Genomic DNA, 20828 nt, shown 5'->3' on the forward strand with positions numbered 1-20828 from the left:
GTGTACCCCCCTAAAAATATGCAAGACTTGATACAGCCCGCACAAAATCACTTATCATACTGATGCTTCATCTAGTGGAAAGTAAAGACAAAGCACAGTTTCTGTTCTGACAAGATGGTACTGATTACGTGTATTGATGGGGTGCAGAGCATGCTGACTCCCACAACCTAATCCAATTCACTACTTATGGAGCAATCAATCTTCAGGCAGATGCACGGTTTTGGAAATATATACTGTTCCACTGCCCCCATCCTCTGGATTAATTTAAAGTGCTTTAAATATTACTTGATCAGACAGATCTATATCTTCACATATCTAAAAATATCTGGGGTCCACTACAAGACTGACAATGTCTATATCATCACACACAAATTATGTTACATATGTCCAGTCCCGTTCCAGGCAAAAATAGCTGGAAAGCACTGGAGACAAACACAACCGTCTGACGTTACTGCAGAGATCTCCATATTGTCATGCTGAGCGAGGGGAAAGGCACATAAGCTATTTGAATGGCCATTACTATAGTCTGTATAGTTTAAGTGCTGTGTAAATAGGTGGAGGTGCGGGATGGACATTCAGGTGAATGTGAAAACTTCTTTTCCATCCGGAGGAGTCTGCGTACTGACCCAATGGCAATATAGACAGAAGAAAAAGAAACATGAACATGCTGTTTATGTCTATAGGAAATAACCTGCACATGGTGTATATCATTTTAAAAGTTTCTTAAAATAAGCTGAACATATTAGGTCACAGGTCGGTACGAAGCAGATGGAGTTCCGCAGTTCTAGGGAAGGATGAATGTAATATTACTGACAATTGCAGATCCTGATACTGTGCACTGCAGAATATGTGCCAACATTTGATTAAAGACCAGCTCTAAAAATGGTTCGATTCCAGCATTTTACTTTAATACACATACTACAATGTGCATCTGAACAGTGCTTGGTACAGGTGGTTGCTCCGTTTCATCATCACCACAATATTGGACAGTCCAGTTTAGCAAATCCGGGATATTTCCGTAGCTGCCAGTAAGTGTCATTTGTCACCCACGAATCATCACTGGATTTTCTGTCGATAAAAGAAAAAAAGCTCTTTAGTAGAAAGGTGATCATCAAAAAATAATAACATCTTGAAATATTGTGTACTTTAAGGGGGGAATTCAGTTGCAGGTGAAAGTGAAAAGTTTTCACGGATGTTACCTTATCGCACATATACTGCCAGTTAATATCACTGCCGTTTACTGTGCAATCCAATTAGAAAATGGGTGCTAAGTGTTTTACCCAATAAATCTTGCTGGTTTTACATGTGTAAAAGTACTGTATAGATCAGCGGTGGCCAACCTGTGGCTCTTGAGCCTCATGCGGCTCTTTCTTTATTCAAATGTGGCTCCCGACACTCGAAGTCACGTGACCACAAGTCTGGGAACTGCTGCACTCCAGCCAGACAGTCAGCAGCAGCACTACGGGGACTGAGAACGCCAGATACTAGAGGTGAGACACCCATGGGCAAACAGAGGACACATAAGGGGCTGCTGCAATGGCACGAGGTATGTTTTTTGGGGGGCTGTAGTGACACGAGGGTCCTGGCACGAGTGACAGAGGAGAGTGCTGGCAGGAGTGACTCATGGGGGAGCTGGCTGAAGTGACATACTGTAGAAGTGTGCTAGCAGGAGTGACACATGAGGTAGCTGGCTGGAGTGACACATGGGGGTGCTGAAGTGTATTATGTGAATCTGGCTTTTTCAATATATTTTATGTGGATCTTTCTTTCTCAATTATTTTATGTGGAAGTGGCTTTTTAAATGTATTTCATGTGGATCTGGTTTATTAAATATACAATATTTTATACCAGAGGCGTGGCCTAGCAGGCACAAGGCCACACCCCATTTTTGCATGTGCGCCTGCGGCTCGATGTCTGCTCTTTGACGTGCCTAACAACATCTTTGGCTCTTTGTTTCTGACTGGTTGGCCACCCCTGGTATAGATGAAAGGAAATCTGCCTGTACCCCAAAAAATACAAAGTCACATTGGATAACAGTATGAAAGACTATTGGTGGCCATAATAATAGTATTTTGGGATCCTAAATTGTGTCAAATGGGTCTTATAAGCATTTTTCTAAAACAGTGAAAACCTTATAGAAATAAAGTGTTTTATCTGCAAAGTAAATGCTCTACTTAAATTAGGGGTACATAAAAATGCCTGTAAATATTTGTTTGTGTCATTTTAAGCGACTTTTAAAAAATCTTTATAAAAACCCACCTGCAATCATAAAAGCACCTGTCCCAGTCACGCAGCACCCCCTTATACCTGTCCCACATCAAATAATACATTTCCTGCATTTTGCACATTTTCATTAAAAAAATTACTTATTATTGAACAAATGAAGACAATTAAAATATTCTGAATGCCTAATCAATCATTAAGGAAGGTGTTCTAGTGATTCTGAACCAAGTCCTGACATTTTTACCTTAAAATATGGATTTCCCCCAACTTTGCTGGTAAGAAAAATTTGAGCATTAAATCCTATGAAGAATTATCACGTGTCAACTTCACCTGCAACTGAATTGGCCGATAACCACTTTTCAGGATAAGTGAAAACGGGTTTTAGCATGCAATTGAATCCTCCCCTAAAGCAGCAAAGCCAAGTATTCTTTTTTTGTTACAATAGCTTCTTTCAGTACTGTTCAAGCATTTTTCTTAACTATACATGTCAGAATCACAACGGTCAGCATGTCATGTGATGGCAGGGGGTGAGGTGCCACACTGCACAAAGCAGACACAAATCATGGGGCTGCCTGACCCAGGCAAAGTCAGTCTGCTACACAGACACAGGCTCACAGCATTCCCTATGACAAGTGTTAGCAGAGAGGTTGCTAGAGATCATAGTGGCTCAGAGAAGCATTCCAATGTCTCCCTTCTTACTACATCACGTGCATTAAGTGACATTGATAGCCCCACAATGCTGTAAAAAATGTGAAGCATTCGCTATCATTAATAGCAGTCTGAAGAAATATACCAAGGAGAACGGATAAATATCAAGATTCTTCTTATAACTTGTTACAGGGATTAATGTGTAAAAAAAAAGATGGAACTGCAGATTAAAAGATTTTGCATCAGTAAAACGGTTGTAAGTAAATCATGCTAGCTTATGCTACAAAAAACCCAATGCTCCACTCCACCCAGGATGGTCGTCATTGCATTCGTTTAGGAAAAATTCACTTTGTGTAGTAGAAGTGTTGATTTCATTACTCGGACAGATATGTGAAAAGTAGGACAACTGTACACAGCACATGGGAAATCTGCACCTGAAGAACCGAGCCTGGTGATCGAGATTATTCTCCTCCAGAACCCTCCTCCTCTCCCGCTGGAGCTGCTCGATGCGCTCTTTCTGTGCTGTAGCTCCATCCACATTTCCTTCTTCAAGAAATCTTTGACAAGACAAAACCACATACAGTATGCCATTAGCCAGAGAGGAATATACCAAAGAGAATTCCACATACGTGTGTCTGTGAGAGGATACAGCTCAGACTGCCCTACTTAAAATTAACCCATGACATGAAATGATTTTTTAATGTACAGAAATTATTAAATGCCTTATTTTTGGTCTGCAAATTGCTATTAAATAACAATAAAATAGGAAGTACATTTATATTCATACTACACATAGTTAGTCCCACCAAATTCAATGGCTGAAATTTGCTTCATGACGAAAACGCTAAACTTTTCCCAGTGGCAGACGTTTGCCCACGGTGCCTGGAGGTAGGAACATTCCGACCGAGCTCCACCACTGCATGTCTGACTCTGAGACACGCGATGCAGCAACCTGTACAGTACAGTGCTTGGGCGAAATCAGCCTCTATACAGGAATGCATTTGACTTCCTTATTGAAGAAAGTCAGTTTCCATGAAGACCCATCACCACGTGTGGTCCATCATTTGACCCAGAAATGCAGTTTGTTGGACAAATAGAATGTGGCCAGCTATATGATTGGACACATTGCTCACTGATAGTCTGGTTCAGTGGTTATACCGACACCCAGATCGAAATGTGTGGGTGTTCCATATAGAATACATCTTCCAAATATTGCTGCCACATTACAGACTCCGCTATAACTGGCACATTACAAAGACTCCTCTACAGCTGGCACATTACACAGACTCTTCTATAGCTGGCACATAATACAGACTCCTCTATAGCTGGCACATTACACAGACTCCTCTATAGCCGGCACATTCATTATACAGACTCCTCTATAGCCGGCACATTACACAGACTCTTCTACAGCCGGCACATTACACAGACTCCTCTATAGCTGGCACATTCATTATACAGACTCCTCTATAGCTGGCACATTACACAGACTCCTCTATAGCCGGCACATTCATTACACAGACTCCTCTATAGCCGGCACATTCATTATACAGACTCCTCTACAGTCGGCACATTACACAGACTCTTCTACAGCTGGCACATAATACAGACTCCTCTATAGCTGGCACATTCATTATACAGACTCCTCTATAGCCGGCACATTCATTATATAGACTCCTCTATAGCCGGCACATTACACAGACTCCTCTATAGCCGGCACATTCATTATACAGACTCCTCTATAGCCGGCACATTCATTATACAGACTCCTCTATAGCCGGCACATTCATTATACAGACTCCTCTATAGCTGGCACATTCATTATACAGACTCCTCTATAGCCGGCACATTCATTATACAGACTCCTCTATAGCCGGCACATTACACAGACTCTTCTATAGCCGGCACATTACACAGACTCTTCTATAGCTGGCACATTACACAGACTCCTCTATAGCTGGCACATTCATTATACAGACTCCTCTATAGCCGGCACATTACACAGACTCCTCTATAGCTGGCACATTCATAATACAGACTCCTCTATAGCTGGCACATTCATTATACAGACTCCTCTATAGCTGGCACATTCATTATACAGACTCCTCTATAGCCGGCACATTCATTATACAGACTCCTCTATAGCCAACACATTACACAGACTCCTCTATAGCTGGCACATTCATTTTACAGACTCCTCTATAGCCGGCACATTCATTATACAGACTCCTCTATAGCCGGCACATTCATTATACAGACTCCTCTATAGCTGGCACATTCATTATACAGACTCCTCTATAGCCGGCACATTCATTATACAGACTCCTCTATAGCCGGCACATTACACAGACTCCTCTATAGCTGGCACATTCATTATACAGACTCCTCTATAGCCGGCACATTACACAGACTCTTCTATAGCCGGCAAATTACACAGACTCCTCTATAGCTGGCACATTCATTATACAGACTCCTCTATAGCTGGCACATTCATTATACAGACTCCTCTATAGCTGGCACATTCATTATACAGACTCCTCTATAGCCGGCACATTCATTATACAGACTCCTCTATAGCCGGCACATTACACAGACTCTTCTATAGCCGGCACATTACACAGACTCCTCTATAGCTGGCACATTCATTATACAGACTCCTCTATAGCCGGCACATTACACAGACTCTTCTATAGCTGGCACATTCATAATACAGACTCCTCTATAGCTGGCACATTCATTATACAGACTCCTCTATAGCTGGCACATTCATTATACAGACTCCTCTATAGCCGGCACATTCATTATACAGACTCCTCTATAGCCGGCACATTACACAGACTCTTCTATAGCCGGCACATTACACAGACTCCTCTATAGCTGGCACATTCATTATACAGACTCCTCTATAGCCGGCACATTACACAGACTCTTCTATAGCTGGCACATTCATAATACAGACTCCTCTATAGCCGGCACATTCATTATACAGACTCCTCTATAGCCGGCACATTCATTATACAGACTCCTCTATATCCGGCACATTACACAGACTCCTCTATAGCCGTCACATTCATTACACAGACTCCTCTATAGCCGGCACATTATACAGACTCCTCTATAGCCGGCACATTCATTATACAGACTCCTCTATAGCCGGCACATTATACAGACTCCTCTATAGCCGGCACATTATACAGACTCCTCTATAGCCGGCACATTACACAGACTCCTCTATAGCTGGCACATTCATAATACAGACTCCTCTATAGCTGGCACATTCATTATACAGACTCCTCTATAGCTGGCACATTCATTATACAGACTCCTCTATAGCCGGCACATTCATTATACAGACTCCTCTATAGCCAACACATTACACAGACTCCTCTATAGCTGGCACATTCATTTTACAGACTCCTCTATAGCCGGCACATTCATTATACAGACTCCTCTATAGCCGGCACATTCATTATACAGACTCCTCTATAGCTGGCACATTCATTATACAGACTCCTCTATAGCCGGCACATTCATTATACAGACTCCTCTATAGCCGGCACATTACACAGACTCCTCTATAGCTGGCACATTCATTATACAGACTCCTCTATAGCCGGCACATTACACAGACTCTTCTATAGCCGGCAAATTACACAGACTCCTCTATAGCTGGCACATTCATTATACAGACTCCTCTATAGCTGGCACATTCATTATACAGACTCCTCTATAGCTGGCACATTCATTATACAGACTCCTCTATAGCCGGCACATTCATTATACAGACTCCTCTATAGCCGGCACATTACACAGACTCTTCTATAGCCGGCACATTACACAGACTCCTCTATAGCTGGCACATTCATTATACAGACTCCTCTATAGCCGGCACATTACACAGACTCTTCTATAGCTGGCACATTCATAATACAGACTCCTCTATAGCTGGCACATTCATTATACAGACTCCTCTATAGCTGGCACATTCATTATACAGACTCCTCTATAGCCGGCACATTCATTATACAGACTCCTCTATAGCCGGCACATTACACAGACTCTTCTATAGCCGGCACATTACACAGACTCCTCTATAGCTGGCACATTCATTATACAGACTCCTCTATAGCCGGCACATTACACAGACTCTTCTATAGCTGGCACATTCATAATACAGACTCCTCTATAGCCGGCACATTCATTATACAGACTCCTCTATAGCCGGCACATTCATTATACAGACTCCTCTATATCCGGCACATTACACAGACTCCTCTATAGCCGTCACATTCATTACACAGACTCCTCTATAGCCGGCACATTATACAGACTCCTCTATAGCCGGCACATTCATTATACAGACTCCTCTATAGCCGGCACATTATACAGACTCCTCTATAGCCGGCACATTATACAGACTCCTCTATAGCTGGTACATTATACAGACTCCTCTATAGCTGGCACATTCATTATACAGACTCCTCTATAGCTGGCACATTCATTATACAGACTCCTCTACAGCTGGCACATTCATTATACAGATTCCTCTATAGCTGGCACATTCATTATACAGACTCCTCTATAGCTGGCACATTCATTATACAGACTCCTCTACAGCCGGCACATTACACAGACTCCTCTACAGCCGGCACATTACACAGACTCCTCTAGAGCTGGCACATTACACAGACTCCTCTAGAACTGGCACATTATACAGACTCCTCTAGAACTGGCACATTATACAGACTCCTCTAGAACTGGCACATTATACAGACTCCTCTAGAGCTGGCACATTACACAGACTCCTCTAGAACTGGCACATTATACAGACTCCTCTATAGCCGGCACATTCATTATACAGACTCCTCTACAGCCGGCACATTACACAGACTCCTCTATAGCCGGCACATTCATTATACAGACTCCTCTATAGCCGGCACATTATACAGACTCCTCTATAGCTGGCACATTCATTATACAGACTCCTCTATAGCTGGCACATTCATTATACAGACTCCTCTATAGCTGGCACATTCATTATACAGACTCCTCTATAGCTGGCACATTCATTATACAGACTCCTCTACAGCCGGCACATTACACAGACTCCTCTAGAGCTGGCACATTACACAGACTCCTCTAGAACTGGCACATTATACAGACTCCTCTAGAACTGGCACATTATACAGACTCCTCTAGAACTGGCACATTATACAGACTCCTCTAGAGCTGGCACATTACACAGACTCCTCTAGAACTGGCACATTATACAGACTCCTCTAGAACTGGCACATTATACAGACTCCTCTAGAACTGGCACATTATACAGACTCCTCTAGAGCTGGCACATTACACAGACTCCTCTAGAACTGGCACATTATACAGACTCCTCTAGAACTGGCACATTATACAGACTCCTCTGGAGCTGGCACATTATACAGACTCCTCTGGAGCTGGCACATTACATAGGCTCCTCTATTACTGACGCATTATACGGACCCCTAAGTGAGACTGTAATTCCTGACCTTCCACAGAGACACCGGTAGTCAGTGATATGATCGCTGCTAAGTCTAAAGGCCACTACTTGCTTGTACTTCTCCTCCACCTTTCTGCTGCATTCGGTTATTTAATTCTCATATCAATTCAGCTTTCTTCCTCTACTCTATCCTGTGTCTCACCAGGGGCACCAGAACGTTTGTGGGCTGGAGGCGCCCCAAAATCACTAAAGGTCGACCCTTCAGGGGCAGCTGCAGTAACCCACCAGACCATCTACCTGATGATGCAGGGGTTAAACAGTAGTAAATACAGTGGCAGTCTGGGGGGTACAGAGTTTGCTGGGCATTGTAGTGCGTCTCGTGCAGAATGCACCATCAGGATCTAAACTCACTGTGAGGGTGCTTGTTATGAAACCTCTCCAGAATATGCATGGCTGACACACAGAATTCTGTATTATACCTCTCCAGAATATACATGTCTGACGCACAGAACGCTGTATTATACAGCTCAGAATATACGTGTCTGACACACAGAACCCTGTAAGAAACCCCTACAGTACTGGCATATTTATAATGAGTGTAGTGTGTGGGATCTGTGCGCACCCAGGGGGCCCACAACGCACACCATTTTTTTCGGTACCTACGCTCCGGAGTCCCGCATAAGTAGCAGCAGTGCCGCAGAAATCAAGAAAATGGCGCGGCAGCCAATTTCCCAGCATTTCGCACATGCGCAGTAAGAAAATCACTGGGAAAATGGCCATGGCCGCGACATTTCCGATACCTGTGCATGCGCCCTAGACTCTGAGACAGCCCTGGGGTCCCCCCCTAGTGACACTAGTTACCATGGTCTACAGCGCAGCCGGCTAGAGAGTAGGGTGCCCAGATAGTCTGCACAAGGGCCTCATCCTCTCCAGAATACACATCTGACTCACAGAATACTGAAAGATACCTCTACAGAATACACATCTGCCTCACAGAACAGTGTACTAAACCTCTCCAGAATATACATGTCTGCCTCACAGAACAATGTAAGAACTGCTACAAATCTCATGCACAACTTACATTTATTCTCATTCTAACCTGTTGTATCAAGATCATATTTTTCTGTAGAACATAAGGTCCTCTTACTACTTTAACACCCAGCCTGCTTCTACGACTATCTGTTCCCAATTTTAAAGCGCATTGAACAGGACAGAGCATTTTACGCTAGGGCACAATCAGTAATTATTATTAATTTATGTCCAACTTTCTCTGTGTATACACTATATATACATACATACAGAATATGGTGGGTAAACAATGACTACAAAACTGTGCCCAGGGTGACTAAATCTTTTTATTTGTCAAATATCAAAACCAATAGAAAGTTACTCTGTTACCTTTGGTCTGGTCTGAATCTAGTGTCCGTACACGGTAGCAGCGGTTTAGTCTTTGGATCTATTTCATTCAGCTGTAGTGCATATCTTGTAAACCCATAGTACAGCTCAGAGTCCTTGGGCATAGGATCTGTTAGAAAATAGAACCCACACATGTGTAAAACAAACCCGGACATAAAAAGTCCCCACATACATGGATGAAACCAAAATCTATAAATATATATATATATATATAAATACTATATCATATAGAAGCATTAGTGCAAGCAATACAGCAGTGAGCATAATAATCATCAGGGAGGGTGTCCCGCTGAAAGCTCTCAGTGGTGCAGCCATAATCCCTGCCCAGCCTCCTCTCAATCCCTGTTAAAAAGGCCAAGTGTCCACTCGCCTCTCTTCCCTGAAACTTCTGTTTATTAGATGACGCCAGCATCTCGCAGGTCTGAAGCTGTATGTGCATGGAGAACACTCTGCGTGGGTGTGCAGCTTAGAGATCAGGGTCCCAGAATCTGTTCATGGGCCTAATGACTGTCTGATATACTATATATTTCTACTGGACATCACCAATTGGATAGGTCACGGGCCAATGGCACACTGACATTAGAGGGACCAGACAAAAAGGCTTGAGCAGAGCTACTTTAATGAATATATGTCACAGGGTCACTCACACATTGTAGTTACCAAGGTGTAATAATGATCTTAGTGAATTGGGAAACCAGGTAAGCAGAATGATGCTACAAAAACAATCCCGCATCTACATTTCACTTATGTGTATAACAATATTATAATCTTTTACTCCGTAAAGAAAATATATTCTCAGTAGTAAGAATTAGACATAAAATCTACAAACTCCTTCAGCAGCGGGAAATAAGACAAGAACAATAAATCCTGTACCACTCAGATATACAATTCCTGTATGAGGATATGCCCATGGGTATGAGCTATTACAGCAGTGCAAGGATTTTATTGCCATTGTGGTTTCTAAATATAAAATGCTCAAAAAACAGATCAATGAGTATCTGATAAAAATGCCAGAGTACACAGATTTTTATTTTGTAGATATTCTTTCTTTAAAGATACATGTGTCCAACAGAGCAAAACTTGAGGTAATGACTTCACTGGGTTAGAAATAATCGCTAATACATCTGCAAAAAGCACCTGTTTGTGTCCTGTTGTACCCAATGTAACCCCCCGAATATCCGGGTTGCAACGAACTGCTCTTGCTAAGTCCCCCACGCACTGTATAAAGATAAGTGGGAAGAGTGGACATCCTTGTTTAGGGTTGGGGTTGTGTTACCGTTGGCCGGGATCATGGCGGCCAGCATCCCGACAGCAGAATGCTGGCAGGGAGCCAGTGCAACGACGCCCCTACTCTTGCCATAGAGTCTATTCCCACTCTATGGGTGTCGTGGACATCCACGAGTGGGAAAAGTCCCTGTTAGTCGGCATGCCGACTGCCGGGATTTCAAGCTAGTGGGATGTAGGGGTCGATATTGTGACCGGTGGTCCATAACTACATCCCTTGACCCATTTAAGATTTGGAATGGTGCTAAGAATAACCCATTAACCTTAATGCAAGGGTGTTGCTATAAAGCCAAAATCTTCGCCAGGCACCCTGGGCCCAAACCCAATTGACGAAGCACACCTATTATAACTTGACCATCCGCTCTATCAAAGGCTTTCTCAGTATCTGTTGATAGCAAGACCGTCTCAGAGGACATAAACCTATGGATTAAGTCAATCATTGTCGTTATGTTGTCCTTCTTCCCGTCCCGTCACAAATCCCACCTTATCACTATGAATTAGAATGGACAGCCAGGGCTTGAGACGGTTTGACAATACTTTTGCATATAATTTAAGATCTACATTAAGTAACGATAGCTTGAGCACAGGGTTGGATCCTTACCCGCCTTGGGATGCATGGACCTGAAACATTTGTGCAGAAAAATTATTTGCATCATCAACCTCATTGAAAGCCTGTATTAGAAGGGGTTACAAGTGGGTTTGAAACATTTTATAGTAAGAGTCCGTCTGCACCTGGGCGCTTCCTTAAAGGGGTAGATTTGATCGAATCATCTAATTCTGTTAACGAGATTGGCTGTTCTGGGTGTTGGGCATCATCTGGAATGCGATCTGGAATGCAGGGCTAATCAATGAGAGACAATTTTCTATGTCTTTAAGACGTGAGTCTAGGTGCCCCAAGGACATGCAGGTAGAGAGCGAGTACAGGCCAGAGTATGATCTCTAAAGAGGGGTACACACGGGAGATTTGTCCCGGAGATGTGTGCTGAGCGACCTGTCACAGACCGCTGGGCACACATCTCTCCCCTCGCTCAGCACAGCGCGATTTATGATGAGCAAGGGGAAGGGGGGGGGGGGGGGGGGGCGGTGTGACCGCTCATTTCACCCACCGGTGAAATGAGCGATCTCACTAGATTGGGCATGCATGCTCTACTAGTATTTTGTAGATATACCCCTGATGAAGTATCGAAATGAGACGAAACACGTTGGGTTATCTGTCCTTTGTGATGTGACCTCCAATCTACTCTATTAGGAGATCGTTAAAGAAATATTTGTTCACTTGTGCCTATCCTGACCCCCATTTCATGTTGGTAGGGGGCGAATTTACCAAAGCGCATTCATATGTATATGGACACTGATGTTGCTTTTAATGACTTTTAAATAATTTTTTTTTGTATTGAAACCTACTGATCACTTCCATATCCTAATAAATGCTATACTTTATCATTGTGTAATACTAGCTAAAGATGTGATTAATTTCAGGTGTTACAGTATAATAACCTTTGGGCATCAATTTTACTACTGCTACACAAATACAGATGAAGCCATGTGGCTCGGTCTGTGACTAGGCGTGCCCTCCCGCGATGGAGACGCGCCCCATTCACTTTAATGGAGAGCATCTTCGTCCGTGCGCCCGGACAGAGGCGCTCTGAATGGGAGAGTCTCTGTGCACTATCGGCGTGACTAGGCGGACGACGGATCGCCTAGTCACGCCGGGAGTGCAGGTTTGCGATGGAGCCGCCTCGGATGAGTGTGGCTCCATCTTTTTATATATATATATATATATATATATATATATATATATATAAAGTTCTAAGGTAGTTAAACGGCCAGGAAGAGAAGTGCACGCTTTAAGCCCCTTACACACGGAGGAGTTGTGTGCTGAGCGATCTAGCACAGACCGCTCAGCACACATCTCCCCCCCTGCCCAGCACTCGGCGCGATGTGTGCTTAGCGAGGGGGGGGCGCTCATTTCACCGAGCGGTGAAATACATGTCAAATCTAGAGCCAACGATGTCACCGGCACCCTACACATGGAGAGATCCGTGCTTAATTTCTAAGCAATCTAATCAGATCGCTTAGAATTTAAGCATGGATCTCTCCGTGTGTATCCCCCCTTTAGTTTTAGAGGTTTTAAATGAACTGATAAGAGGTGACATCTGCAGAGAGATGCAAGCTGCCTGCGTGCAAACATCTCTGAGTGGGAGTTGAGGTGGTTAGATCTGGGGGTCGTCAAACAGAAACTGGAGGCTTTGTGATTACATCCAGCCTGTGTGACATTTATGCATTGTCATCTGCATGCCACAAATAAAAATAATCTGTTCCACAGAGTATCCACTGATTCAGGTTTTTAAATGTTTTTTTTTTCGCACATAACTTTATATATTTGCTAGGAAGATGCAGAAGGGGCACAGAAGCAATGCAGAGTGGGAAACTGTGATTTAATGATAGTTAAACAGCGGCAATCTGGTTCCAGCGGCAGGACGATTACATGTACCACAAAGCCGTCATTTCTGCAGCTCCATTATTTGTCCCATCAGGGAAAAGGGAAACTAGACAGGATATGTCTATCTGCAATTTGTCAAATTTAGTCTTACTGTGTACATGTCGCCCATTATACAGAGACCACCGTGCTGAACTTACTAGTCCTCCAGGTGCAGATTGGTGAGGAAGGGGACCTATAGAACAGGCTCTCATGCCATTTTCCAAACAGACGATGCACAACTTTACCATTGCTGTCCATCACTGTCCCTTCAATCTCATGCACATTTGGATTCCAATACTTTGCCTACAAAAGAAGATGTCATTGGTTTTATTTCACTATAGCAGTGAAAATAATTAGCACAATGCAAATCCTATAAAAAAATCATTCCATGCCATACACAGTGATTATCGCGCAAATCAAAGTTCAAAAGACTAATATGCTAATTCACGACAAAATGCAGGTAACTCCGGGGTTCTGCTCAGTAGTCTGATGCCATTTGAATGATCCAGATTAGCTCCCTATCTAGATTGGTTTTCCACTGGTAATTACCCTACCCCACAATAATAGCGTTCTCTGAAAATAAGGGCGTTACACACGGGTTGGATACCGAATCCCGGTGCATGGGATGCCGGCTGTCAAAATACCAAAAGTGGCATCCTGGAGCTTAAGATCCCGACAGCTACTAATAAGTAAGGTAACCCTGTTCCCTAGGCCCCCTTACCGCCTTTCTCGCACCCTGAACCTAGCCCTCCCCCGCAACCTAAGCCTAACCATCCCCGGTACTGCCTAACCCTAAATCCATCTTCCCACCCACAGCCTAACCTTAACCTTTCCCACCCACAGCCTAACCCTAACCGTCCCCGCAGCCCGAAAGCCTGCCCCAAGCCTTTCCCAAACATACCCTAACACCCGTCCCCCCTTCCCCTCTCCCCGCAGCCTGCCCCTAACCTTTCCCACCCACAGCCTAAACCTAAGTAGGACTGCATTCGGGAACCTCTGAAATAGTGTTTGAATGACAACTGACAATTCATCCTGCTGTATGGAAGGGATGGGATATTATTATTATAATAATAGTAGCATCTAATAAGGGGATTAAATGGAACGTAAGATACACAAACACGGTCTAACACAGACAGTATGTAAATTCACATGGAAACATTTGGGCAGCACAGCCAGTGTAATGGTTATCATTACTGCCTCACAAGCACTGAGGTCAGGAGTTCGATTCCCACCATGGCCCATACTGTGTGAAGTTTGTATATTCTTGCACTTTCCACAATCAAAAAATATACAAGTAGGTTAATTGGCTCCCAACATAAATTAACCCTAGCATGAATGTGTGTGCGTGTACATGTGGTAGGGAATATAGACTGTAAGCTCCACTGGGGCAGGGACTGATGTGAATGGACAAATATTCTCTGCAAAACGCTGTGGAATATATGGAATAATAATACAGACATGGTGGTAATAATAATAATATTAATAATACATGATAATAATAATACATTATAATTAATGTGCAGTTATAATAATTATATAGAGAAGACAAAGGGGAGAGTTTACAATCCATACGGCATATAGGCTGACACACTGCATAGAAGAGGGTAGAGACCGCAGACCCAATGCAGGGCGCGGTGAATACAGATATGTCCTCTTACATCTTTGCTCCGTGCGCTGCAAGTCGCGTTAGTGCAGTGTGACTTTTTTGCGTTTAGACACAGAGCTTTAGACACACAGTAATGTAATAGGACGCACAGGCAGCGTTTGCTGATTAAAATGATATGCAGCATGCCTATATTCTGTGTGACTGCGACTGTACTTGCATACAAGATGCTATGCTACAGTGTTTTCATGGAAAACACCGTAACGTGGCATTTCGGATGCAGATAGAGCCGCAATTACACGTAGAATATAGGCACGCTGCATATCATTTTAATCAGCAGAAGCTGCTTGTACCTCCTATTACATTACTGTGTGTCTAAGACTTATTTTCACGGAAAGGACCAGAAAAAAGACGCTTGGTGCTACCAATCCCGCCATGGCATGACGCGACTTCAATGGCTGTTTGGCGTGACTGCAGTAAGGATGTAGGAGAACACACCTGTACTTTGTGGGACACATTTGAACATTTTACTCATCTCTACATGTATTTAATCAAACCATATTATGAACACAAAACAATTTTACCTTTACAAACGTGACTTTGCAATGACAAGTGTTACTTGTGGTGTTCTTGATTATGATCTCTCCATAATGCTCGATCCACCTCTGGCCACTCAAAATGTTATGAATACAGGAGGTCACCTTGTTCCATTCATAATGGTCCTCAAATCTTTCAAGTAGAAAACCAAAAGTTAAAATCCCCAAATCACTTGTTTCATCCGGATTCCCTATTGTAGGCGCTGTCATATTGTGGGTTTTGGGAGCATAGAGTGCGGAGTAGTGGATGACCAGAACTATCCTACAGTCCGACCACTGTACCAGGAGGAGAGCAGTGAACCAGCTGCCACATTTTCTTACTTGTTCTGGCCTCAGTACTCCGTGCTATTCTTTCAAAATAGTCTAGCGAATCCTATGAAGAAAAATGAAGCGCCAAGCTGGAGCCCAACCAAAGCAATACAAACTACAGGTGAATGCTATATAGTTAAAGCCAACAAAATTGCTCCAGTACTGAGGACAGGTTTTTAAAATGTGTCTTCTTTTAATACTTTATATAACCCTGCTGATCAATGGGAGGTAGTCAAGTATCCTAAATTCACAATGTGGATGAGCACATTGTCAGCAGTGTAATGCTGAGCAGAGTACGCCGACTTGGTACTAATATTAAAAGTATTATAATCGGATCGGCAATATAACTTGTCACAGTGCTTCACTGTCATGTTAGAAGTTATAGTGCCGGCCTGCTTACAGGGCTATCACCGACGCTAGTACCGTGTCTGGATACTCTGACCAACATTACACTGTCGACAATGCAACTGTTGACATTGTGAAGGTCTGTAAATGATACCAAATTCCTGACCAATTCATGAGAGAGGTATGCAAGGAAACACAAATATTCTAGGGGGCATATGCATCAATGCTTGGAGAGGGATCAAGTACCAACCAATCAGCTCCTGTTAGTTTTCAAACACAGCCTGTAAAGTGACAGCAGCTAATTGGTTTGTACTTTATCTCTCTCTACACTTTATATCTCTCCAGGCTTTGATGCATATGCCCCCTAAAGAGGTAACTAACTGCAGTTATTATGCTATGGGGGTTCTATCTTTTATGCATGGAGCCCCAAGAATAATCATGGAAGCCCTGAATGTGTATTTCAAACATATTAAGAAAGCCACCCAAATTTACTGTTCTCTACTGTTCAAATGTCAAATGATGGCACTTATTACCCTGGAAGAATCAAATGAGTTGTGCCAATTGGCACTATTTCCATGGATTTGCCCCAAAATTTATTTTTCCACCGAATATCTGAAAAAGAAAAATAGCCAAAACATTTATTTTACATTACACTGCAAAGAACTTGTGAATTGTGGTGTTAATTATAATACAAAATAGATTTACTGCAAGCACTGCACCACTACGTCACAGCATTGGTTTGTTTCCAACTAGGGCATAATGTGTGTGAAGTTTGTATGTTCTCCCCATGCCTGCGTGGTTTTCCTCCCACACACCAAGATATACAGGTAGGAAAATTGGCTTTACTGGATACTGGACACAAACTATACTGGATTTTTACGCACAAGAGATAGAATGAGGACAACACGGAGCAAAATGACGTAGCCTATAGCTATGGTTGTATTACTTGCAAACACTCCCACCTCCCCCATCCAAGAGGTCATGAGTTCCTGACCTATGCATTATATGTGTGGAGTTTGTCTGTTCTCCTTGTGTGTGTGGGTTTTCTTCAGACACTCCGGAATTTCCATGCTAGAAAAAAATACTTGTAGAAAAACTGGCTTCAGTTAAAAAAAAAAAAAAAAAAAAAAAAAAAAAGGAAACAGTCCCTAGTGTACAGATGGCGCCACTGAGCTACTCCGAGAGGTGTGGTGTACCGGCATTTTTCTTTACATTTTGCGTCACCACTCACAGTGTACTACAGCCGCGGCTGCTGCACTCTAGCACTTCATATACAGCATGGACACAGATTTAGTTTCACACAGATATACAAATGTCGCACATCAAACTCTGTAAGCTAGCAATGCAGTTTTGTCACAACCAGTTGTTTTACTTATGCGAATAAGATGCACATTATGGGGGGAATTCAAATGTTTGTAAAGTCGGTTGGGTGTCTGTTGTTTCCTCTCTATTAGATGAGCGAGAAAGGTGGTTGGCGCTGCCAAGTCGCTGGGACCTAGTGCGCCGAGAGGGGCGGTTTGGCGAGACTGAAGCAATAGAGTATAAGGACACATCTGTATAGGCATGTCCATGTGATAGACAATAAAGAGTGTAAAGGTGGGTACACACTAATAGATATATCTGCAAATCAATTGATCTGCAGATATATCTATGGACGGATCGGGCAGTGTGCTGTGCATACACACTGCCCGATCCGTCGGGGACCGACGTCATGAACTGGGCGGGCGTGTACACACGCCTGCCCCGTTCAGCTGTCAATCACCGCCGGCCGCCGCAGCATGTGTACAGGCGGTCGGCCGACCGCCCCGTACACACACAGCGACGCGCCAATATATCGGTAGATATATTGGCAGTCGGCTGTGCTGCGCGGCCGACGTGATACGTCTGTGAACGACGGAGTTCACAGACGTATCGGCCGTACCAGTGTGTACGGGCCTTCAGCTCCACTGGGGCAGCGACTGATGTGAATGACTAAATACTTCCTGTAAAGCGCTGCATAATAATGTATGCACAATATTAAAACAAAATTCTAATAATAATAATATATTCAAACATTCAGCAAAATTATTATGGTTGTACAATTTATAATGTCATAAGGTAAATAAATCTATCTATCTATCTATAGAAATGGACATGTGTATGTGTGTATGTTCCAGCATAACCCTGGAATGCCTGGAGCAATTCACACCAAACTTGGTACACATATGACTTACAATCTGGGAACAAACACTGTGGGGGTAAGACACCCCTAGCACCCCCATTGGTGGGGGTGGGAAGGGGGTGACATGTAAAAATCAATAGTTTTCAGCATAACTCTGGAATGCCTGGAGCAATTTACGCAGAGGCAGCCACGGGTAGGGGCAGAGGTAGCCACGGGCAGGGGCAGAGGCACCCACGGGCAGGGGCAGAGGCACCCACGGGCAGGGGCAGCCACGGGAAGGGGCAGAGGCAGCCACGGGCAGCGGCATACTTTAGTTTCTTAGCTAAGCAAGGACACCTAGGGCCATTTGACAGAGTCAGCCTGCAAATCTAACATATTTAACATACAGTGGGCGGAGCTCGGCCTGTCGTCCCAACATTTACAGCACTGAGCAGGGCAGCATCAGAGGCAGGACGGGGCAGAGAAGGAGGCGGATTATTCTCCTCAGCACCAGCATTTTGACAGCATCAATCCGGGGAAGCCCAGAGGTGCGGCCTGACAAAGATTGGCATTATTCTTTGAATTCTGTAGCGAAGCATGGATATTCAGCTAGTAAACTAATAAGTAAAGGTTTATTTCAGAATGACAATACAAAGAACAGGATTTCACCACTAGAGGTCCCTAGCCAAGCTATAATTATGATAGTATATTGCAGAGCAGATACTAAGCCTCCCTATTCTGTAAATTAGCATAAGTAAGTGGCCTTCTCCTAGCCGGTATCTGATTTCTGGAGTGTGTAGCACTTCCAATGTAAGTTCCGTAGTGGAACATGGGGTGAGAGGGTGTGAATGTAAGAGTCATTTTTGCACTTTCCCCGCAGGGATGCCTTGGAAAGCCTCCTAACTGTGCCGCTAAGGCAGACTGATGAAAGTAATGAGCAGTATACAGTAAGGGAGCTGATGAGTCACGTCACATTAATATACATGGGTTTCCTCATTTATTTGCTTTTAACTCTGAGTACAAGGCTTAAGTCAATCAGCGTAGCAAGCCACTGATCAGTTTTCCCTTAAATCATTTAGTTTACATTGATTTACTTGAGAAGAAATGATTATTATTGGTAAAAATACAATCAATAGTAAATGCTACAGTATTTGGCCATGGGAAAGCATTACAAAGAGAAGATTCTGGAAAATCTAACCTAAATGGCTTGGTGACCCATTGGTTATGACTATCATATAACTAAATGTAAAAAAAGTGCAAACGATGTTGTAGGATACATACTGTATACTAATCTCCTAGAGACACCAAGGCCAGTGCGGTGCGAGCGCGCATGTAAGGTTCCATAGCATAAACCTCGTCAACTTCTTGTGCACATATACAGAAAACCAGGCGTACCTACACCCGGCTCTACATATCTGCATGCTACCGACACGACGGCTAGTGGCCGGAGAGGCAGGATGGGGGAGGGAGAGGGCATTCTAATGTCAGCTGAGGGCGGTGTGTCTACGTTACTGTGACTAGCTGCAGACTGGCATAGAGCCGCATGTACATCTGTAAAAGTGCATGATTAGCAGGTTCCTGTGCACTGGGGCAAATTGGTGACACCTGCCAGTGATAGCAAACAGAGTGTGACTGGCTGATGCGGATGAGGGCTTCCTCAGTCTGATGGCGACTTAATGTGTGTGTACGTGTTGCAGCCGATTTTTTATTTTAATTGAAGCCTATTAGTGAATTTGTATTTCACAGTCAAAGCAAAGGGGTGGTAAGGTAGGTATAGGATGCTCACCTGGTATGAATCCCCCACATATACTATTGGAGCAGACCTGCACACACTTTGCAATAACTGTACCATTGCATGTGCCCATTAGTACTACTACTTTTTCAGAAAATAAGATTTTAAACCTACCGGTAAATCTTTTTCTCCTAGTCCGTAGAGGATGCTGGGGACTCCGTAAGGACCACGGGGATAGACGGGCTCCGCAGGAGACATGGGCACTAAGAAAGAACTTTAGGTATGGGTATGGGTGTGCACTGGCTCCTCCCTCTATGCCCCTCCTCCAGACCTCAGTTGGAGAAACTGTGCCCAGAGGAGACGGACAGTACGAGGAAAGGATTTTGTTAATCCAAGGGCAAGATTCATACCAGCCCACACCATTCACACCGTATAACGAGGGTATACACGAACCAGTTAACAGTATGAAACAACACAGCATCAGACCGAGACTGATGAAAACTGTAACATAACCCTTTTGTAAGCAAAAACTATATACAAGTCTGGCAGAAGTAGTCCGCACTTGGGACGGGCG

General features: G+C 43.6%; 1 protein-coding gene across 8 annotated transcripts in view; it reads right to left on the reverse strand.

Annotated features, from left to right (window-relative positions):
* Nucleotides 1-886: 886 nt before the first annotated feature.
* Nucleotides 887-20828, reverse strand: part of OSBPL3 (oxysterol binding protein like 3) — a 404452-nt gene continuing 384510 nt past the window's right edge. For all 8 annotated transcript variants that reach the window (XM_063921703.1, XM_063921704.1, XM_063921708.1 and 5 more), the window contains 6 exons: nucleotides 16916-16994; nucleotides 15717-15861; nucleotides 13688-13832; nucleotides 9746-9872; nucleotides 3306-3428; nucleotides 887-1068 (listed from right to left, as the gene is read on the reverse strand). In XM_063921703.1, coding sequence (XP_063777773.1) covers nucleotides 972-1068; nucleotides 3306-3428; nucleotides 9746-9872; nucleotides 13688-13832; nucleotides 15717-15861; nucleotides 16916-16994 — 716 coding nt within the window. In that variant the 3' untranslated portion in view covers nucleotides 887-971. The remainder of the gene's footprint in view (nucleotides 1069-3305; nucleotides 3429-9745; nucleotides 9873-13687; nucleotides 13833-15716; nucleotides 15862-16915; nucleotides 16995-20828) is intronic.

Source organism: Pseudophryne corroboree, chromosome 5 (assembly GCF_028390025.1).
Source record: "Pseudophryne corroboree isolate aPseCor3 chromosome 5, aPseCor3.hap2, whole genome shotgun sequence".
Lineage (NCBI taxonomy): Eukaryota > Metazoa > Chordata > Amphibia > Anura > Myobatrachidae > Pseudophryne > Pseudophryne corroboree.